The sequence below is a fragment of the Bufo gargarizans genome, chromosome 5 (assembly GCF_014858855.1).
Source record: "Bufo gargarizans isolate SCDJY-AF-19 chromosome 5, ASM1485885v1, whole genome shotgun sequence".
NCBI classification, from domain to species: domain Eukaryota; kingdom Metazoa; phylum Chordata; class Amphibia; order Anura; family Bufonidae; genus Bufo; species Bufo gargarizans.
In genome coordinates, this window is record NC_058084.1 from 54,046,790 (window position 1) to 54,070,085 (window position 23,296).

The window sequence follows — 23,296 nt, forward strand, 5'->3', positions numbered from 1 at the left end:
ATAGGAAAGACTGTGCAGCAGCCTCCTGTCATAGACTATGACAGGGGCTGCTGCACACAAGGTCCTGCTCCTCCGATCGCCGAACGGGGGAGCGGGAGCATAACCAGATACGCGCACTTCTGGTTTTCAGCGCGCTCAGATGCCGTGGTCAGGTTTGACCACGGCATCTGAGGGGTTAAGAGTCCGCGATAGGCATTACCGCTAGTCACGGACATTAGCCGTCGGTGTCTGCTGTAGGAAACAGCAGGCAGCGGGTTGCTATTTTCGCCAGCTCCACTCGGGAACGAGCGCCATCTTTAAAGACCCGGCATGTGACGTAATAGTACGTCACATGTTGGGAAGAGGTTAACCCGGCAAAAGGTAAACTACTAAGTTGCTCAATGAACAAAACATTGACATTTTGGCTCCATGGCCAAGAAACTCCCAAGATCTGAAACCCATGGAGAACCTGTGGTCAGTCCTAAAAAATTGTGACACACAGAAATTGTGATAAACTCCAAGCAATGATTAGGCAACGATGGGCTGTCGTCAGTCAGGATTTGGACCCGCAGCTGATATCCAGCAGGCCAGGGCGAGTGGCAGAAGTCTTGAAAAAGAAGAGACAAAGCTGGAAATATTGAGTCTCTGCAGAAACTTGATATACAGTTGCAAGAAAAAGTTTGTGAACCCTTTGGAATGATGTGGATTTCTGCACAAATTGGTCATAAAATGTGATCTGATCTTCATCTAAGTCACAACAATAGACAATCACAGTCTGCTTAAACTAATAACACACAAAGAGTTAAATGTTACCATGTTTTTTTTTAACACGCCATGTAAACGTTCACAGTGCAGGTGGAAAAAGTATGTGAACCCTTGGATTTAATAACTGGTTGAACCTCCTTTGGCAGCAATAACTTCAACCAAACGTTTCCTGTAGTTGCAGATCAGACGTGCACAACGTTCAGGAGTAATTCTGGACCATTCCTCTTTACACAACTGTTTCAGTTCAGCAATATTCTTGGGATGTCTGGTGTGAATCGCTTTCTTGAGATCATACCACAGCATCTCAATCGGGTTGAGGTCAGGACTCTGACGGGGCCACTCCAGAAGGCGTAATTTCTTCTGTTTAAGCCATTCTGTTGTTGATTTAGGCCCCTTTCACACGGGCGAGATTTTCGCGCGGATGCAATGCGTGAGTTGAATGCATTGCATCCGCACTGAATCCGGACCCATTCATTTCTATGGGGCTGTGCACACGAGCAGTGATTTTCATGCATCACTTGTGCGTTGCGTGAAAATCACAGCCTGCTCTATATTCTGCGTTTTTCACGCAACGCAGGCCCCAAGCAAGTGTGGATGCGGTGCGATTTTCACGCATGGTTGCTAGGTGACGATCGGGCTGGGGACCCAATCTGTATTATTTTTCCTTATAACATGGTTATAAGGGAAAATAATAGCATTCTGAATACAGAATGGATAGTATAATAGTGATGGAGGGGTTAAAAAAAAATATATTAACTCACCGAGTCCACTTGATCGCGTAGTTGCGACTCTCTGTCTTCTTCTGTAATGTTGAGCTGCCGGCTAAGGACCTGTGGTGACGTCACATCACATGATCCAATCACATGGTCCCTCACCATGGTGATAAACCATGTGATTGGACCATGTGATTAGCACAGTGACGTCATCAAAGGTCCTATTCCTGTGCACAGCAAAGAAGAAGACAGACAGAAGAGAAGCCGGGCTGCGCGAGCAAGTGGATTAAGGTGAGTTAAAAAAAAAATATTTTTTTTTAACCCCTCCAGCCCTATTGTACTATGCATTCTGTATTAAGAATGCTATTATTTTCCCTTATAACCGTGTTATAAGGGAAAATAATACAATCTACAGAATACCTAACCCAAATCTGAACTTCTGTGAAGAAGTTCGGGTTTGGGTACCAAACATGCCGATTTTTCTCAAGCGTGTGCAAAACACATTACAATGTTTTGCACTCACGCAGAAAAATCAGCACATTTTCCCGCAACGCACCCGCCTCTTATCCTGGCGAAAAACATGACGCCCGTGTGAAAGAGGTCTTACTTCTATGCTTTGGGTCGTTGTCCTGTTGCAACACCCATCTTCTGTTGAGCTTTAGTTGGTGGACAGATGGCCTTAAGTTCTCCTGCCAAATGTGGGAATTCATTTTTCCTTCGATGATAGCAATCCGTCCAGGCCCTGATGCAGCAAAGCAGCTCCCAAACCATGATGCCCCCACCACCATACTTCACAGTTGGGATGAGGTTTTGATGTTGGTGTGCTGTGCCTCTTTTCTCCACACATAGTGTTGTGTGTTTCTTCCAAACAACTCAACTTTGGTTTCATCTGTCCACAGAATATTTTGCCAGTACTGCTGTGGAACATCCAGGTGCTCTTCTGCAAACTGTAAACGTGCAGCAATGTTTCTTTTGGATGAAGCAGTGGTTTCCTCTGTGGTATCCTCCCATGAAATCCACTCTTGCTTAGTGTTTTACATATCATAGATTCGCTAACAGGGATGTTAGCATATGTCAGAGACTTTTGTAAGTCTTTAGCTGACACTCTAGGATTCTTCTTCACCTCATTGAGCAGTCTGCGCTGTGCTCTTGCAGTCATCTTTACAGGACGGCCACTCCTAGGGAGAGTAGCAGCAGTGCTGAACTTTCTCCATTTATAGACAATTTGTCTTACCATGGACTGATGAACAGCAAGGCTTTTGGAGATACTTTTATAACCCTTTCCAGCTTTATGCAAGTCAACAGTTCTTAATCGTAGGTCTTCTGAGAGCTCTTTTGTGCGAGGCATCATTCACATCAGGCAATGCTTCTTCTGAAAAGCAAACCCAGAACTGGTGTGTGTTTTTTATAGGGCAGCTGTAACCAACACCTCCAATCTCATCTCATTGATTGGACTCCAGTTGGCTGACACCTCACTCCAATTAGCTCTTGGAGATGTCATTAGTCTAGGGGTTCACATACTTTTTCCACCTGCACTGTGAATGTTTACATGGTGTGTTCAATAAAAACATGGTAACATTTAACTCTTTGTGTGTTATTAGGTTAAGCAGACTGTGATTGTCTATTGTTGTGACTTAGATGAAGATCAGATCACATTTTATGACCAATTTGTGCAGAAATCCATATTATCTCCAAAGGGTTCACATACTTTTTCTGGCAACTTTATTTGTCATTAAAATAAAAACAAAAATGCTTATAATTGTACTCCAGTATACCACAGAAATATCACCAAATTTTGTGTCAGTCTCAAAACTTTTGTCCAGGACTGTACATTTCAGTGGCTGGAGACGACCTGGCGTGGGTAATGGAGACCAACAAATCCCAAAATATACCCAGAAATGGGAAATGTGCTGTAAACGGCTTGAGATCATTTGTTTTGGGAGGTGATAGCGACGCTATATAGTTTTCTGTTTGGCGGACAAGAATAGGCATTTCTATAATGGGTCGCCTATTCCACAAATTTGCAGAACGCACACGGGCGGCATCCGTGTTTTGCGGACGACAAAACACGGCACGTTCGCGTGCATGAGCCCCAAGTAGCATGCATTATGAATGGTCAGATGACATTTTATGCAGACATAGAACGGTAGAGGACACAGTAACACATTTCTTTTTGTTCCATCTATACAGGGAATGCCAGGAAAAGATGGCGCCACTGGCTCAGCAGGACCTCCAGGCCCGATGGTAAAGTTTTTGTTTTTTAAGAAAAAAAAAAAATGCCAAGATGAGGACTCTCAAATGCAAGTGAAAACTGAGATTCAAAGCTTTATATATATATATATACAGTGTATAGATAGTATATACACACACAGTATATAAATATATCATACGTCCCACCTGCCTCTCAATCTATAAAACAACCTCTGGGACTCCATTTGTTGGGAAACTATAACTCCCAGCATACTTCATTCACTTCTATGGTCGTTCGAAGAACAGTTGAGCAAGTGTGCCTGATGGGAATTGTAGTTTCACAACAGCTGGAGGTTGCTGCCCACTATGTTATTGAACTCAGTCTATAAGTAGTATGTAATAGGTTCCTGAGCCCCCCTCCCCCAGCTAGAATCATATCATTTAAGGCTACTTCCATATCTGCGTTTTTGCTGTACGGTTTTCAGATCCGGCATGGGTTCACAAAACCACTGCACAACACTTCCGTTCTAATAATACAACCGGCTGCATCCATTCCGAACAGATCCGGTATTATATCGAAAATGAAGAAACCGGATCTGGCACTAAAACCATTGTAAGTCAACTGGCGCTGGATCCATTTTTCGTGTCCGAAAAAAATGGATCCGTCACCTTTGACTTACATGGCTATTGGTGCTGGATCTGGTTCTTTCAGTTTCCCATGCCGCACACAAAAACGTTGCTTGCATGGGGACGCAACAAACCGGAACGGAATGCATTCTGGCGCGCTCTGTTCCAGTTTGTTCAGTGTTGTCCCCATTGACAAATGAATTGGGATAAAACTGAAGCGTTGTGCTGTGGAAACCCTGTGCTGGATCTCAAAACCGGACAGCACAACGCAGGTGTGAAAGTAGCCTATTCTCAGTCTATGCAGGGGGTTTGGAGCTCTGTATCAGCTACAGATCTGAACCTATTTCCATCCCAGTGATGTTCAGTGGTAGACATGCAACTTCATGGGGATTCATTCTGGAGTTTACAGGGAAATGTTTGTCTGAATCGGACATCCTCAACCTGCGGCTCTCCAGCTATTGTAAAACTACACCTCCCACCATGCCCTGCTGTAGGCTGATACCTGTAGGCTGTTCGGGCATGCTGGGAGTTGTAGTTTTGCAACAGCTGGAGGGCCGCAGTTTGAGGATGCTTGGTCTAATGCAGCAGTGCTGAGTTTGTCATTTGGCACACCACATGAGATGTCCTCTGTGACTTTACATAGAAGTGCAATACATAAAAGATTCACTGCCATATGGAAGATATATAAAATCTTAAGATTTGGTCATTTTTATTGTAGGGTGCACCAGGCAACCCAGGATCCCCCGGTGTTCCAGGCAGCACAGGACCTCAGGGAGATTCAGGAACCCCGGTATGTGAGCTGTGCTATCTGCAGTATGCTGGAATGAATGTGACTGTTTAATACCCTTTAAACCCTCATTCACACGTCAGTGTTTCACGGACTTGTGCTGTAAGTGTTCTCCACGGACAGCACACATCCCTATTCATTTTAATGTGTGTATTTTTCACACATTAGTGTTTTAGCACAGTCCGTGGGTCCCTTTTTTTTTAGCACGGATGCATGCTCTATTTTGTCCGAATCCATTACGCCCATTAAAGTCTATGGGTCCGTGAAAACCACGGATGCCATCCGTGTTGCATCCTTGTTTCACGGATCATTAAAAAGAGATTCATTGAAAATTATTTTTCAGCCGTTCAGTGTCAGTGAAACACGGATGCAACACGGACAGCAAAAAACGGACACACGGATCTTTCACAGACAGCTTCACTGATGCATCACTGACCACCTGCTCACGGATTTGAGCACGGACGTGTGAATGAAGCCTAAGGGTGGGAACTATTCCATATACAATTCATGGGATTTGCTTATGGACATGTGACATATATAGTGTGGCTCTTTTCTTTGTATATGCCACTGCTGCGGATTTTATATTGTGTTTGATATGAAATTTATAAAGAATATATATTTTGATTCATTGTATGCTGTGCACTGGTAATTTTGGTGTGTAGATTCTATAGTAATGTGCACAGTGGTTACCCATTGGGGCCGGTATAGGTTGGTGCGAGGAACTGAATCTTGGAACATTTGCTCATCTCTAGCAGTGATATTTCACGAATATTTGCGCGAATATTCATCATATATTCCCTAAATTCGTGATCTCCAATCATTATTTTCTTGATTGTAAAAATCGGTAATCTGAAAATTTGCGATAAAATTTTTTGCGATACGAAAATTCACGATCAACACTATTCCTAAAGTCAAAGATATTGCAGCCTTCTCATTGGCCCACAAGCAAGAAGCAATGAGGGATCACGGGTTCAAATGAAAAAAAATCTAGAATATTCTCGATTATGAAGATGTAACACTATATACTAGATATTCGCGAATTCTCAAAGTGCCAATATTCGCGATAAAAATTTGCGATTAGAAAACTCCCAATCAACACTAATCTCTAGTCCTTTCTGCAGCTCAGTGCCATTTTCTTGAATAGGATTGAGCTTGGCGCGGTGACCCCTTCACACAGCTGATCATCGGGAGCCCTAAGGATAAGACAGGGGGGTGTCTTATTTCGCCTTTACTAAGACGCACCGCAATGGGAACTACTAAAACAGTGAGTGGCGGCACGCTCCGCTGTTCCCAGGCCGACTGGTGGTCGGGACTGTGTCACATCTCACCTTAGTAATGGAAAGATGAGAAAACCCCTTTTAGCCTCAGGAACATATAGCTCCTCCAGGAGTCACATAAACTATTTTGCCTACATTCAAAGCAACGTTCCAGAATACAAAGAGACGTGTGTGAAGGACCGGAGCGCTTCGTGGTGACAGGACCCCCTCCGCGCTATAGTCTGAGGGCTGCAGAATAATAAATGTGGCCGTGTTATTCCAGCTTCAGCAAAGTCTGAGCAGTTCTGAAATACCTGGAGCTGCGCACTGGGAGGCGCCCGCCGGGAAACCGCCCTGACATAACCATGGGGTTACACATCTGTACACTGTCCCCGCACTCAGCTGTCACATTCCGCTGTTTTATTGCTGCCCTGGGGGTCCGTGCAGATAACGACCCCGAGAAACAACATTTCATCTATAATCAGATTAACTGCAGGGTGTGACAGTAGATTATACGTGACGGTCAGGAATAACTGATAGACAAAGGTTGTCATGACAACATATACAGTATATCAAGATACAGTCCTGATCATAAAAAATGGCAAAAAATCCTATTTAGCACGGCTGGATCTTAACAAGGTTCCAAGTAGAGCTTCAACATGCAACAAGAAGAAATGGGAGTGAGACAAAACATTTTTTGAGCATTCAATTTAATGAAAACAATGAATAAACTGAAACAGGCTTTTTTTCAGCTCATCAAAAGTTTAGGACCACACCTCCCAAAAAAAACTAAATTCCCCCAAAACAGAAATCCAACTTCCAAACATGAACTCAGTAATGAGTAGCTCCACCGTTATTGTTTCGGCATGCTTGATGCAAGCGTTTCCATGAGGTGAGTGGGAACATTTCTCCAAGTGGTGAAGACGGACGCACGAAGGCCATCTACTGTCTGGAACTGTTGTCCATTTTTGTAAGCTTCCCTTGCCATCCATCCCCAAAGGTTCTCAATTGGATTTAGATCAGGGGAACACGCAGGATGGGCCATAAGAGTGATGGTCTTCTCCTGGAAGAAGTCCCTTGTCCTGCGGGCATTGTGTACTGTAGCGTTGTCCTGTTGAAAAACCCAGTCGTTACCACACAGACAAGGGCCCTCAGTCATGAGGAATGCTCTCTGCAACATCTGGACATAGCCAGCGGCCGTTTGACGCCCCTGCACTTCCTGAAGCTCTATTGTTCCAATGAAGGAAAAAGCACCCCAGACCATTATGGCGCCCCCTCCACTGTAGCGCGTAGAAAACATCTTAGGTGGGATCTTTGCACATATTTGGCCTTTTAAAGGCATGTGGTCCTAAATTTTGGATTAGCTGAAAAACAGCCTGTTTCGGTTTATTCGTTGTTTTCATTAAATTATATGCTCAAAAAATGTTTGTCTCACTCCCATCTCTTCTTGTTGCATGTTGAAGCTCTACTTGGAACCTTGTTAAGATCCAGCCATGCTAAATATGATTTTTTGCAATTTTTCAAGTGTCCTAAACTTTTGATCAGGACTGTATGGCAAAAATGTCATCAGGGGGCCCGTCCCCACCTATTGAGAGAACACGGGCCCCCTGACTTCCAGCAGCAGACGGACTTAAAGGGGTTGGGTCAAGTTTAGAAATTATAATGGCTATCAAAGTCCACAAGATAAGGGATAACTAACTGATTGCTGGGGGTCCGACTACTTCGGCATCCACCGATTCCATGAAAGGGGTCCGGTCCCCTGATCTGATGGAGCGGCAGGTTGGAGGTGAGCCTTAGTAATCCATTCATTCTATATGGGATGGCCAGAGATAGCTAAGAACAGTGCAGCCCCATATACTGTAGAATGAATGGAGAGGCAGGGTGCATGCCCGACCTGCCACTCCATCAGATCAGTGGAGTCGATGGTGGTGCCAGCAGTCAGACCCCAGCAATCAGTTTATTAGCCCTTATACCGTGGACTTCTAAACTTGGCACAACCCCTTCAAGAAGTGGCCACACATGAACACCTCATTCTATAAGAGTCTGTGGGAGTTATAGCAGCTGCCAAAATGGGGGCCCCTGTTCTCCTGATAGGTCAGGACTGCAGATCCTGTAGATTTGTCAAAACATTGTAAATACGTATTGGCGAATATGTGACTGTACTTTTCTAATACTGATCTTACAGCCACCTCTCACATCATAAGTTCCTTTCCCACCCCAAGGCCATGTCAATCACCATTTTTGTTATTGCTCCAATTTTCATCTAACATGAAAAATTAAACAACAACTCAGCTTTGAAAATAATCTCCTAGCTTTTTGTGTATACAGCTCCTTAACAGACCTATGTGTTTCCATGGTTACAGACTACAAACAAACCCTTCGTAGTCTAGTCCTGCAGTCATTCCTATATGTGCTCTACTTCTTACTGTGGGAATGTGAGCAAGAAGGAGGGGACAGCGAGCTCAGACTCCACAGGGGTTGTTTGTAGTCTGTTACCATGGAGACACATCAGTCTGCTTAGGAGCTGTATACATAAAACGGTTGAGGATTTTTTTTCCCGTGATGATTTTATGTTTTAGATGTGTTGGAGCAATAACATGGTTGCATAGACATAGGTGATTATTAGGAAATGCTTTCTATGTGTAATATCCAATCATAAACCCCCGCTGACTAGAACATTATGATATTACGAGATCATTGTAAATTCCTTCCCCTGAACTTATAAGACGTCTGTGCTGAGGGAGTCCAGCTGACGGCTCCTTGGGATATTTCTATTGATATTTCAATGACATCTTGTTGGGATAATTATTCTCAGTGAAACATTCCAGAAGACGCTCCCATGACACGAAGCAACTGCTGCTTATGAAATGCGCAACACACAACATTCATAATAATAATATGAAAAAAATAATACAAATTAGCACGATGTGCGCTAAATCATACAAAGACGGCGGCAGGGCGGGTATTTTAACCCCTTTATTACCAAGCTGCGTTAGTTTTGGCAGATAAAGTGATATTTTTACTGGCACCATTTAACATTCCACATAATGTGGTGATGAACTTTATAAAAATAGTTTGTGGGGTGGAATAAAAAAAAAAAAAGTCCTGCAATTCCGCCAATGTTAGTATTGTTCACTATGCGGTAAATATGATGCGTGGTCGTTAATCTGCCGGTCAGTATGACTGTAGCGACACAGGTAAATAGTTTTCGTTATGTTTTACTGCTTTAAATTTTTTTTAATACATTATGGGGTATGTATGAGTTTTTGATCCCTTTTTACTCCACTTTTTTGGGGTTAAGCGAGGTGACTGAAAAACATTGTATTTGTTCAGTGGCTTAACCAGAAATGATTGGGCCCCACAGCAAATTTTTAATGTTGCCCCCCTAGTAACTTCTTCGCACCCCCCTCCTCCCATGCAACCTCCACTTCTGTGGCTATGCAAGATCGCTCTTTCAGACCAGGCCCGGCAGCCGCTCTGTCCGTTTCTTATAGTGTCTCTGTCCCGTTTCCTCTATAGCTATACCCCTGTACTTGTTTCTTTTACAAGTGAGCGGTATAAATAATGTGAAATTGTAATATTTTAGATATTAAAAATAATTTGCCCTCTCGTACCATATGTACACTGCAGTGCTTTTGCATTGCAGTGTACTGTGCCTTTAGCGCCATCCTATTAAGCCCTGCCCCCTGAATGTGATCCGTCAGGTTTAAAAATATTGGCCAATTGTTTGCCACTTTGCCCACGCCCCAAGGATTCAATCTTTTTAACTGACTCCATGATCGGCCAGTTTATTTTGTTATGCCTTGGTACAGATGACTGATCGTCTTCATTGTGGCCGATGAAAACCTTATGCGTATGGGCAGCTTTATATGACACAGCAATTCCGTTTGCAAGGATTATTATTTTTTTATGGACAGAGCCAGAGTCACCTATAGGCACAGTAGGCCTGTGCCTAGTCCACCCTAAAGGAAGGGTCTCTGCAAACAGGATTGATTACATGTGAATACTCTGAACCATGTACATTTATATGAAAATGATAGGTATTAATATGTTCATTGATGCTGGGGGAATTAAAGGGAGTCAGAGGCTGCAGATAAACATTTTAAAACCGTATATCCTTTAAGATGTGATGGACGGAGTCTCAGGGTCTATTCCCATGTGGAAGATTTGTTTCAGAATTTTTTAAATTTTATTTCATCTGAATAGGGTCATTTTGGAGGAAAACACGTGTAAATATGCCCTAAGGCACAAGGCAATATATCAAATAAAAATGGGCTCCAGCACTAAAATCTTCTAATCTATGTTCTAAAAAACATCCCAACCTTGGTAAAAAAAAAGATGCTTATGCGTTTCGAACATTCAAACAAGTTCTTACCACAAGGCAATATTTAGCTACAGGCTCATGAGATGTAAATCTGCATGCAAATGAAATTCGGACTGTATTAGTGACAGGAAATATACAATGTAAAGCATATCTATCTTCTTTTTAATTAACTAGTAGATGTGACTCTACGTAACTTCTATCATCTATTCTATTTGGGAAAGTTGCATCTTCTCCTCTTCTAGCAGCCTGAGCAACAGGTTCTTGATGGAGGAGGATGAGGAGGGAGATGCAGCTGCAGTTTCCTTCCCTCTGTGTCTGTGAGACTGCATGCTGTTAGAGGGGATGGGCCGCAGAAATGAAATAACATCTGATTGGCTTATAGAATGGAGCACACCACCAGCAAAACACCGGCCGCCCACTCACTCGGCATGGAGACAAAATGCTTTTTCAAAAGGCAAAAAGTTTCCAAAAACACACAAGTTAGGCACACGATTTCTGTATAAACTGCATCTAATACACATCTACAGCTGCCTAAGGATTATCTGTCTTGTAGAGATCGATACAACCTCAGGATCATTATGCAATGTCATTGTGTCAGGTCCTCTGCCCAGACCCTCTTCACTTCTAGGCACTACATATGGCACTTATAGCATTTAACAATTGGCTACCCCCCTCCTCACCCAAAATGACATTGAATGTAGAAGTAACCTTTAAGAGATATATACGATAGGTGTAATTCCCAAAAAATTCTGTTAAGGAGCTGCAAGCATGATACACCTTTGAATGCTATAAATAAAATCCAGAATTTCTGCTGTCTATGTAGGAGATGTGAAGCTCTTTATCAGAAAACTGAAGCTCCAACTATTACAAATACAATGCAGAAACAAATAATCATTTATTTTATTTTTTCTTTTAGGGTTCTCCAGGCCAAAAAGGAGAAAGAGGAGAAAGAGTAAGTCATTCCAGTATTTGTCATCCATGTCATTTCCTCACCACCTGCCCACTATTGTGTAGACCTCTGACCCACCAAAGCATGGACTCCACAAGACCTCTAAAGGTCCATGCTATCCAGCACCAAGACGTTAGCAAATGTTAGCAGTAGATCCTTTAGGTCCAGTAAGTTTCATAGATCAAACTTGTTTTGCCGACACGTCCCACAGATGACGATCAGATTGAGATCTGGAGGATTTGGAGGGCAAGTCACCAAATCAGCACCTTGAACTCTTTGTCATGTTCGTCGGACCATTCCTGGACAATTATTGTGGTGTGGCAGAAGCCACAGCCATTAGGGAATACCTGAAGGGTTGCACTGTAAGTTGCCTACTGGTCAACTTATGCCAGGATTCTTTTAAGCATTAAACAACCCAGACCAGGCTCCCTGGGCACATAAACCACACTTTTTGGGTGGTGTTTGGCCACCTTTTGTATAACACCCTGTCCTCTCTGAATGCATGTTTGGGCGCTGGACTGAGTCTGATGATGCAGCATCCCAGCATCTCATACAGTTAAAACTCATGGAGTGCTGCAGTCTTCCAGGAGGTCTCAATTTTTCCCCAGAGCCTCCCAGACATTTCAAGAGAGTTGACAAGTATGGTGATACATGTCAAAGTAACAAACACATGAATGCCAGAACCCAAAGTTTCCCAGCTGCACATTGCTCAGAGCATCACACCATGTCCAGCTCCAATATTTCCCAGTGGTTTGAATGTTATGGCTGATCAGTGTAAATAATAGAATATGTTCCTTAAAGGGATTCTCTGGGAATGATTTAAAATGGCCACAAGCAACCTGTCCTAGAATGTGAGCTGCACTGGTGGCCTCCACTTGCAGAGCTGCCTAGGTGGAGTGAGGGGATGGGGTCTCACTAAACACTACGTTATGGCACTTGTGTATACCACATATAAGTGAGTGTTCCTGTCAGGCAGCTCAGCCATGATGGCATATCATAAACAGGATCACATCATTTCCATCTATACTACACTGATCTACAATAGATGGTAATGATGTGATCCTGCCTATGATATGAAATCATGGCTGAGCAGCCTGACAGGAACACTCACCAATGTTTAGTATGTGCAAGTGCCAGAGCATAGTGTGTAATGAGGCCCTGATCCCTCACCCCCCTAGGCAGCTGTGCAAATGGAGACAGACAGTCCTGTTCACTTTTTAGGACAGGTTGGTGGCATTTTAAATCACTCCCAGAGAACCCTTTTAAGGTTCATAAATAAAGGTTGTCGGCTGTCAAAAAAGGATCTTATGAACAAGGATGTATGACAAAGTTGTACAAATAAATCATGTGGACTGCTATAAACTATCAAGCCAAGGAGACTAACACGGGAACAAAAATATAGGTGCATTCTTGGAGGTTTTTATGATATATGGTATTTACTTTTTTTATTTATTTACTTTCTTCAGTAAATATTATTTCAAAACCTATACAAGTCTTTACATCTTAGGCTCCATTCACACGTCCGCAATGTGTTTTGCGGATACACGGAGCCACGGATCCGCAAAACACGGAAAGCGGCAATGTGCGTTCCGCATTTTGCGGACCGCACATTGCCGGCAGTAATAGATTATGCCTGTTCTTGTCCGCAATTGCGGACAAGAATAGGACATGTTCTATTTTTTTGCGGAAACGGAAGCACGGATGCGGAAGTGCGGATCTGCAAATGTGGATGCGGACAGCACATTCCGGCCCCATTGAAAATGAATGGGTCTGCACCCATTCCGCAAAATTGCGGAACAGATGCGGATCCATTTTGCGGACGTGTGAATGGACCCTAACAATGTAGCATCACCATCCTACTTGAATAATGCTACGTAGTCCTCATCATATGCTCGAGAACAGAGACATTGCTCCTTGTTTTTGTCTTACCACAGGGAGATACCCAGTCCCAGAACATGGTGCGTGTCATTGCTCGGCAAGTGTGTGAGCAGATCATCCAGAGTGAGTATCTAAACTGCTACTTAAATGTTCACTAACTTTTCACACAACTTAGCATAAATCAATAGTACAAGCCACAAGAAACTTTGTAATATGTTTTATCAGATAGAAATGTCTAGTTCTCATGTTATCAATCCCTCCTTTCTTGCTAATCGTTTTTCACTTTGAAAAAGTCTTAAAGGGGTTGTCTCACCTAAGACATTAGTGGCATATCCCTAGGGTATGTCATCAATGTCAGATAGTTGCAGGTCTCACATCTGGGAACCTCTCTTCTCTCCAGAATGGGACCTTCAAAGTGAACAGAGAGCAGATGCACATGCACGGTTGCCTTCAATTACCGTATTACTATGGCACTTACTTACCAAAATTAGCTGAGCACTCGCTCGACTGTTTCTGGAAGTCCCATAGAGATGAATGGAGTGGTGGCCACTCTTGTGTGGTGCACTCTCCATTAATTTTCATGGGACTTCCGAAAAACACTAACTTGGCTATTTTCAGAACTCCGATGCATGGTGTTCTCTCCTTCACTTTGGGGGCCCTGATCTCTAGATAGGAGTGGGTTCCAGAGGTGAGATTTGCCCCTTTTTCACTTTAGTGGCGTATCCTAATGATATCCCACCAATGTCTAGGGTGACACAACCTCTTTAAACCTGTCCAAGATGGATCAGCTCCACAGAAGAATCATATTACACATGTGAATACAAGTCTATGGAGCGGGGAGATGGAAGGAGTGAGCAGGAGATAAGTGAGACACACACAGACTGCTGCAGCTACATGGGCTGAGATATAATCTTCCTAAGTACTCTAATCACAACCATAGAGGTCATTGGCTTTCTGTACTGTCCTCCATGATCTTGCAGCTGATTCTGATGAGTAAGATAAAGTTATGAAGCAGATTCTCCTCTACTTTCTGTGTGCAGTGGATGGAAGCTAGTATTCACCCACCATGTCTCGGATAACTGCAAACTAGACACATGCACAGAGAAAAACCGCTAAACAATGCCAGATACAAGTCATATAGAGGCCAGAAATAGTGTTGGTCCTCGTGTGCACCTACTGTACTACTGATTAATGCAAAATTTGTTGAAAGGTTAAGTATGCCTTAAAAACATTAGCTCAGCTCCATGGGGAATTGGTGATTCATGAATGAACTCCAGTCAATGAGTATCAGATCCTGATAATGTGAAATGATAGTGTCTGTACTCATGGTGAAATCTCAAGTTTTTAGTCTTTCAACTTGCAAGGTTTAGCATTGACGTTCAAACTGAAGAAGGCTCGGACAAGTGACATGTCCTTTGCTTGTACTGTGAGACCAGAAACAAATTTTATGTAATTCCAAGTTATAATTCATGCAAAATTGACCTTGAAAATTCTTACTAGTTGGGCCACATACTCAGAAGAAGGACAATTGTATTTGGACAAATGTTCTCCCATGTGCAATTAGCCCAAATGAACTGATTCTTTTACGTAGCTCTAGATTCAAGATGAAACTACTCTCATAAATACAAGAACCCCCACTAAAACTAATACAACCTGTGAAGTACCAGAGCAGGATACCACAAGATGGTTTAACCTTTGTGCATTTTTTTGTAGGTCATATGTCAAGATTCAATTCACTTCTGAACCAAATACCAAGTCAGTCTGTATCAGTTAGGAGCATTGTGGGACCACCAGGGGAACCGGGCCGACAAGGTCCTGCAGGACAACCTGGAGAACAGGGATCACCTGGACGAGCAGGATTTCCTGGAAATCCTGGAAACCCTGGACCGCCAGGAGAAAGAGGTAATTTCTACATTGTTTCTAGCCAAAAATATGGCTGTGTCAAGACAGATTGGGGGAGGTAGGAATGGGCATAGCCTTCCGATGGTGAAGCCGTATGTAATGCTGACTAACTTTTCAAATACATTACTTTATCTATGTTGTACTGCTATTACATGAGGTCCCTTTCTCCAGCCACGTCTAGAATCAAAAAATCTGCCACTTGCGACTTTAAATCCGTCAATAGTGTGCTGACAGACACACCCCAGAAATATTCTTTAACATACCGTATACTAATGCTAGACATGGGGAGAAACATTCGTTATTAAAGGAAACCTGTAATCAACAACCTCCCTATCAAAGTGTCTGCATAGACACAAAGCTGGGGTTCACATGGTTAAAACGCTGTTTTTCTGTTGTTGATCCGAGGTGCCGTTCCCGAGTTATGATACTTTATACTTAATATGCAAATTAGACATTTGGTGCAATGAGGGCGTCACCATTGTTCTCAATGCACCCAAGCTTTGTTCCTTTCTGTTTCCAGCCCCTCTCTGGCTGCTTTGATTGACAGAACCAGGCAGTGTCAAAGCAGCCAGGGAGGAGCTGGCCAAAGAAAAGAGTGGAAGATGGGTGCAGCAAGAGCAAAGGTAATGCCCTCTTTGCACCAAAAGCTTAATTTGCATATTAAGAAAAAGCATCATAAATCAGGAATGGAGCCTCACATCAACAAAAGAAAAACTGTGTTCTAATCAGGTGAACAACAGCCATGTGTCACATGTATGCAATCAGTTTGATAGGGAGGTGGCTAGTCACAGATTCCCTTTAAATTTAAATTTCAAGTGCCTGCTGTATCTTCTAAATTGTCCACAGACCCTGAACAAGCAGGGGGCTGAAAAGTCAGCCAGCTTTTGCTCTAATTGAAAAAATAAGAAATTTGATTTCAGAACTGGAATATTTAAAGCCAGTTTTTTTGCATGAGTACTTTGCGCCAGTTTTGACAAATCCCCCCCCAATGCATGACATTTGATAAATTTGGTGTAAAGGGAAACTGGCTTAGTTGCCCAAAGCAACCAATCAGATTAATTCTTTCATTTTTCAAAGGAGCTCTGAAAAATAAAAGGTGGAATCTGATTAGTTGCACTGGGCAATTTTTTTCCTTTGCACCACTTTTGATAAATCTTCCCAGTGTTTGTTAAATTTGGAACCCTTTAAACATAACACTTTACTCAGGAATGGGTTTGCGACTTTTCTAGTGGGACTTTTCTTTATTAAAAAAGTTGCAGTGATAAATCTTGAGTGAAGCCAAATAACATAGCCCACCACGCCCATGCTCCCCCCATAATGTATCTCAGAGGAATTACAGGTTAAGATTTAGAGTGATTGTCTATAGACTAGGGACCCTTGTAATCAGTTTCAGCCATGGAATCTAAAGCTGGCCATGCACACAAGAATAATGTCTTCTTAAAGGTATGATTTCAGCAGGACCGCCTGCAGATGTTGGTTGAGATAAGGATTGGGCTGCTCAATTTCAACATGCTTGATTCTTTTTTTCTTGGGAGATAAGGCGCTGCAAAGAGGTCTGGCTGAGCTGATCTGAGCATGCATGATTATGTCACTGGCAGTAGATTTGTTCTGACCCGACAGTTTCCTTAAGACTCCGGACGGAATTGTGGACCCATTCCGGAACGGAATTGCGGACCCATTCATTTCTATGGGGCCGCACGATGTGTGGCCCGGATCCGGAATTGCGGACCCGCACTCCCGATTCCGAAAAAAATAGAACATGTCCTATTCTTGTACCTAATAGCGGACAAAAATAGGCATATTCTATTAGTGCCGGCGATGTGCGGTCTGCAAAATGCGGAATGCACATCTCCGGTTTCCGTGTTTTGCGGATCCGCAAAACACACATGGATGTGTGAATGGACCCTAATCCTGTCCCTGAGGAGGTAGTTTTGAGCAAAGTGATTATCATGTTGCTGCAGATGTAAAAGATAAAAATTAAGAAACTGTTAATTTTGGAATGGATTTTGAAAACTCTGAGGAGAATTTATCATTCCCCCCACACTAGTTTCCTGGTATTTAAAAGTCTCGAAACAAGGTTTTGTGAATTTTTAAATTCCATTGTGGGTTTTTCATTTGCAACTGGCATTTTTACGATGCTGTTTTACCGTGAATTCTGAGATACGGGAATAGGATAGGCTTGACAAGGCTTAGGTGCATAAGGAGTTTACCAAACTATGATAAAGTATGTATACAAAAGATAACATACAGAATAAAGTAAGTAACAGTAACCAAGCCAGTGAACAAATGAACAGGCTCCGCATTGACCAGTTCCCAACATAACATCTGGTCAACGCCCATATGACACAAAAAGAGGTGGTAGTCACAAGACATGATTTTACCCTGATGATGTGTGTTTTGTCACATACATAGAAGTTTATACGTTCTAGCTTCCTGGCCTCTCCTAAAAATCTTCAGTGTGCAGTACGCATGTAAAGTTACCCCAATCTTTAGGAATGCGGCCTGGTACCAGAGGTACCAGTCCTGATAACTGTAGACCAATAGGTGCCTGTATATGCTCATTGACTCACTACATTACAAGGAATGTCACTACATTAAAAAAGTAGGGTTCCCTTTAACTACAGGATAATGCCTATTTAACTGCCACACAATGTTCATTGATGGAAACAGTGGGGTAGATTTACTAATCCTGTAGATGACATAAACTTAGATCAGTTGTCTAAACATGCTCCACATTTATCACAGTGGCTCAGGCTGGATGATAAATGTGGTGCAGGCATAGACACTTTTGTCCAACTTTATACCAAGTCCTTGGGCTGTGTCTGGTATAGCAGCTCAGCTTTATTACAGTTCGATGAGTTATCTCACGAATTAACCCTCCATAAATTTTAAGTATATCAATGCAAAAACAGCTAATCTTCAGTGTAATTTCAAGCCTTTTTAGCTTCTTTCCTCATCCATCTGCGGCTCAGGTCTATTCACTTTCTGTGGGCAGACAGAATCTCGTCCAATGAGACCATAAAGCACTTACCTCTCCCAAGAAAGCACTGCAGTCAAGGAGCTATGTTCTCCCGTATTGCCCCCCTGCTTAAAAAATAGTTCCTCACACACAGCCCCGACGATTCCTCTAATAAATAACATGGTATGTAATGCCTCCTACCAATTCTTTTGCCACTGTCTAGAGAAAGATATGGTGATATGCTTCTATGATGAGCGAGTGTTATGCTCATTCATCAGGTGATCAGATGCATCTTTAGATGGACAGATTCACAGGAACGAGCGTATAATCCGCCCAATTATTTGGCATCTAAATCCACCTTTAAACCTATATTTTTTATGTCTTTCTCAAAAATATTCCCCCATACTTTTCAGAACTAGCAGGATACTGTTGGAGGTATAATCTAGTAAGCATCTGCATTGTGCACTTGAAAGGCAGTAAAAATAAGTGTGGCTACTGGTTGGGCTGAATTAAGGGCATCACAACCAGTGTCAGACTGGCCCACCAGAGTACCAGAGTATCCTCTGGTGGGCCCAGGCTTTGATACCATAGTAGGCCCCAAAGGTCCTGGAAAAAAAACTTTTGGAGATGTTTTTGGAGCCAATAACTTGCCACTAGAGTCTATATCTTTGAATCATAATCTATTAGACTTTATTGTTCACATGGGGTTTGGGCCCTGAGAATAATTTCCACTGGTGGGCACAAGGAAGCATGAGATTGTTTTACTTTTGACCCTTGTTACATGGTGGCATCAGGTGACCTGGTTGACTTGGGCTTCCTTGCCTATGACATTGTGGTCAGTTTGCAGTTTTCTACAACTTGGGCCACATTGAGGGTAAACTAGAAAAATGTCTAATTTTTAATCATCTCCCTATAGGTCTATCTGGTGAAAAGGGAGAAAGAGGCAACCCAGGAGTGGGAACTCAAGGCCCACGTGGTCCCCAGGGACCTTCAGGTACAAACAATCAATGGGACAAAAGTTCATTGTTGGGAAAATCTGTAATTGAAATGTATATAATATTCTTCAGGATGTGCCAGGTAGTCTAGTTGCCAAAATGCCAAAAGGGAAAATGTGATATTGCCAAGATTTAGAAATCCTTCTATACATTATTACATCCCACAGGTTATAAAATCTGTAGAATTCTTTTAACTTTTTTCCTATGGAACTTTATTCCCATAACTTTATATATTCCAGATTTTCAATAAATGCTGACTTTAGTCTATCGACCTTTAGTTCTAGGAAAGGAAATATTTAATTTACTTCATGAATGCTGCTACAAATACTACATTTAGAACCATTCTCCAACAGGACCCCCAGGAGAAGGAAGGACAGGAAGCCAAGGACCTTCTGGGCCACCGGGACAACGTGGATTGCCAGGCCCACAAGGAAATCTTGGTCCTATGGGACCACCTGGGCCCCCAGGTTACTGCGATGCTTCTTCGTGTGCTGGATATGGTGAGCTCTAATGTTTTGTTGTACATGATTTTCAATGGATATGAACAAAGCAGGTAGACAAGATTAACATGCCTATAGAAACTGACCCTGTTCCCTGGCAAGATCAAGGATCCTTGTAAAAATGCCAGAAAATAAGACCAACATAAGGACGTCCATAAAGAAGGTCAAGTAACATATATACAAAAGATGGTGTGATAATCTCTTCACAATAATAGAATACATATCCAATAATCAAAAAGATTACAAAGTGTATCACATAGAGGCAGCTACCTATCACAAACAATGCAGTATGAAATGAGTAGTGGACGGGTCATCATTTGGACCGGTGATTGGCCTTTTTCTGTGTCCAGCTGAAAGCAGTAAGTGGGGCCAGAGATTGGTGAGGTGACTGATACCTCTTATAACCCATTCTGCTCTTAAATTTCTCCCTCCAGAAAAACTTACAAAATATATTGCACAATCCACCAGTAATTGTGAGCAATCATAGTCATTAGCCTCCATGGCTATGAAAGGTCCATCTCAGTGTACTCCACTTTTTCATAATTTGCTTAGTAAATCTCCCCCAATATGTCTGTGAATCTCATACTCACTGATATTGGGTATATGGTAATATAAGGTAGGCTCTGTACTAGTTGCCTGACTGGTTTTGATGGATGTAATATAGGTTTGCACTTGAGTATTTCCACAAAATGTCACATATTAACTAAAAACATGACACTGCAAACTCAGATTTGCATGTCCTTGTCATTGTGTGTTTGTGACGTTTTGTCTGCGTTGAGTGTTTGTGTATTGGTAATCTGTTACTGTTTGATGAGTTTAACACAAACGGACTTTTGCTTTCTTACCAGAAAGCTTGCCTCTTTCAAGCGAATGGACCACGGTAGTAATATGAGATATAAATTGGTTCCATTCACTTGGGTGGGACTGAGCTGCATTACCATACACAACCCATGGACACAAGTGGAGTTATTTCAGACCTCCCCCACCCACACACAAAATTAGGCTCATTATTGTTTCAGATCCTGGCCCACAAGAGGGTATTCTAGCCCAATCCTGACAATGTGTATTGTACTTCCACTGAGATCCTACCATCTCAACAGCATCTCAAGTGGTTGCTGTTGGAGTGGGGCCACATGATAAAATGGTTACTGTATACCCCAAGATTTACAAAATCAAGGTGCCCTAAAATATATTGGCATTAAGACTACAATGACAGATCCCATGCACCACAACTGATACGTTCCACCCAATACATGCCAACGTAGGACATTCTGTTTGTGTGTTCTTGTTGAGTGTCGGTTGGCATTTTTCTCTTGGTGTAATGATATTTATGTACTGACGTTTGTGTTTTTTTCTCTTTTATTCATTTGTCTCTCCGAATGTCTCGTCTTACACAATTTTACACATATCCAATGAGAAGGCTTAATACCTTACAATGACTACCAGCCTTGAAGATTACGACCAATAGCGCTACGACTCTGCTTTGCCAGTTGGCTCCAAGCCACCAATGGAAAATATAGTCCGTTTGACCAATAAAAAGTAGACAGTAATGAACTTGTCATTAAAAAAAAACAATCACTAAGTGATGAAGAAGAGAGGATAATGTTCCATGGAGGCCTCTCCTACCGTTTCTATTAGCTGCATATCAAGCATTGTCACATAAGCCAATGTAACTTGTTCGGGACAGCCTGATATAATGAAGGCTTGCCCAGAGCTAAAAGAAACCAAGATACTGTGACATTATTCACTTCATTGATGTAAATGTCTGTGGTTGATTACACGTTCCTGGTGACGGTTTCCTAGTTAAAGTCTTCAACTACTTTTGTCTTGTTTCTATTAATCGTTCCATGTTGTAAATAAATATACTGTATTTTAACTCATGTATAGCATCTAGGCCCTGTTACCATGTTTATACCCCCATGTTTTTTATGTTTATGCCCATTTGTATATGTATTTAATCATTTATACACTCATGGTGGTGGCGGGTCAAGGTGGATATGGCGGTGAGCCTGGCCAAGGCAGCCCTGAATCCTATGGCCAAGGAAGTCCTTACGATGATGACGACAATGAAGATCCTTATGGTGGATACCAAGTGCCCTACCCTGCCTCCTACTCTCACGTTGGTTACCACCAACCAGAATTCATACCAGAGTTTACACCGGTCCAAGGGGAAGATTCGGAGGAGGTGAGGTCACCTGGGATTAGCCGCATAGCCAGAAGTATTCAGAAAAGACCATCCAAATCTCTAAAAAATCTTCAGGATGTCTAAGTGGACTCAATGAGTGGGTACTCATAATTTTGTGATGGGACAGTCATCAAGCATTGTCTACAATACATTGTACATAATGTAATGCTCTGTTCATGGAAATTGTTTACGTAAATTGAAATAGTAATTTTATCCATTTTTGATCAATACGTACTCTGAGACCAAAGGTAATTGCATATGTCCTTTCTTTTGTGAGTCCTGAAATTTGTGTGTAGCAATAGACAAGGGTTATAATAAGCTAAATAGACAAGGTGCTCGGCCACTTGGCCCCTCATGATATTGGTGACAACTGCCTCAGGAATCTCAAACAGCATTAGCCTCACCCTATTTTACGTCCACTTACAAAATCCATTGCATCTAGCTATCTACCACTTTTTGATTGAGGAAGAGAACAATGGAGGTTTGTAAAATGGAAAGTCTTTTCAAGGTTTTGGGTCAGGTCAAATGAGAAGTCATACTTCACAATTTGAGAACCCTTCATATTTGAGCCTCTAGCTTCACCACGGCTTATTCTTATGATCTCTCTTCGATCTATCCAATTCTACTTAGATAACCAAGATAGAGTCAACAAAGTCATTCAGTGGTGGGTTGTGCCAAAGGTAACAAGGGCCGACTTTGGGGCTGGCTTATTTTGGTGAGAAAAATGAATCAACCTCAAGTCTTCAAATTAGGATTTAGTATTTTCACAGAAATCAGTTGTATGTTGGAGCTAGTGCCCATAGATGTGAAGACCATTTTACTTAGCCTGAGAAACTGGCTGCATTAGCAGATGGTGTTTGGGTACATGTCTTTCTTGATCTGAAAAGCGTGAAATTAATAAGACAAATTTTATATTTAGCTCCCAAAGTATTAATATCAGATTTATAATGCATTTGGATAGAACCTCCTGTATAAGGGCTGTATCACACACCTCTAGTAACCATCGGTTTCGGTGCTCCACTAAAGATAGTGGTGGTTGCGATATCTTATACTGCGATTTGACACAGCAGTCATGGAAAGAATAACCTAATACATGTTTTTGTAGAGCCCCATACGGGCTATCCTGAACAACCTCACACAGGCTGATGAAGAGATCATCATTTCTTGTGGTCATCACAAGACCCAACCATTGTAGTCCTGTGTTCCCATCCAGCTGGTACATAAACACCTCTTCCCCAGGCAAAATATTTCCACCCAAACCACTGACTTCTTTTCAACCCCCCAAAA

At 42.3% G+C, this 23,296-nt stretch overlaps 1 protein-coding gene across 1 annotated transcript in view; it reads left to right on the forward strand.

Annotated features, from left to right (window-relative positions):
- Positions 1-22,719, forward strand: part of COL14A1 (collagen type XIV alpha 1 chain) — a 206,430-nt gene extending 183,711 nt beyond the window's left edge. Inside the window, 8 exon segments of the mRNA XM_044294523.1 lie at positions 3,648-3,701; positions 4,993-5,064; positions 11,558-11,593; positions 13,525-13,591; positions 15,182-15,370; positions 19,246-19,323; positions 19,678-19,824; positions 21,245-22,719. Of these exon segments, the coding sequence (XP_044150458.1) occupies positions 3,648-3,701; positions 4,993-5,064; positions 11,558-11,593; positions 13,525-13,591; positions 15,182-15,370; positions 19,246-19,323; positions 19,678-19,824; positions 21,245-21,276 (675 nt within the window). The 3' untranslated portion in view covers positions 21,277-22,719.
- The last annotated feature ends 577 nt before the right edge of the window (positions 22,720-23,296 follow it).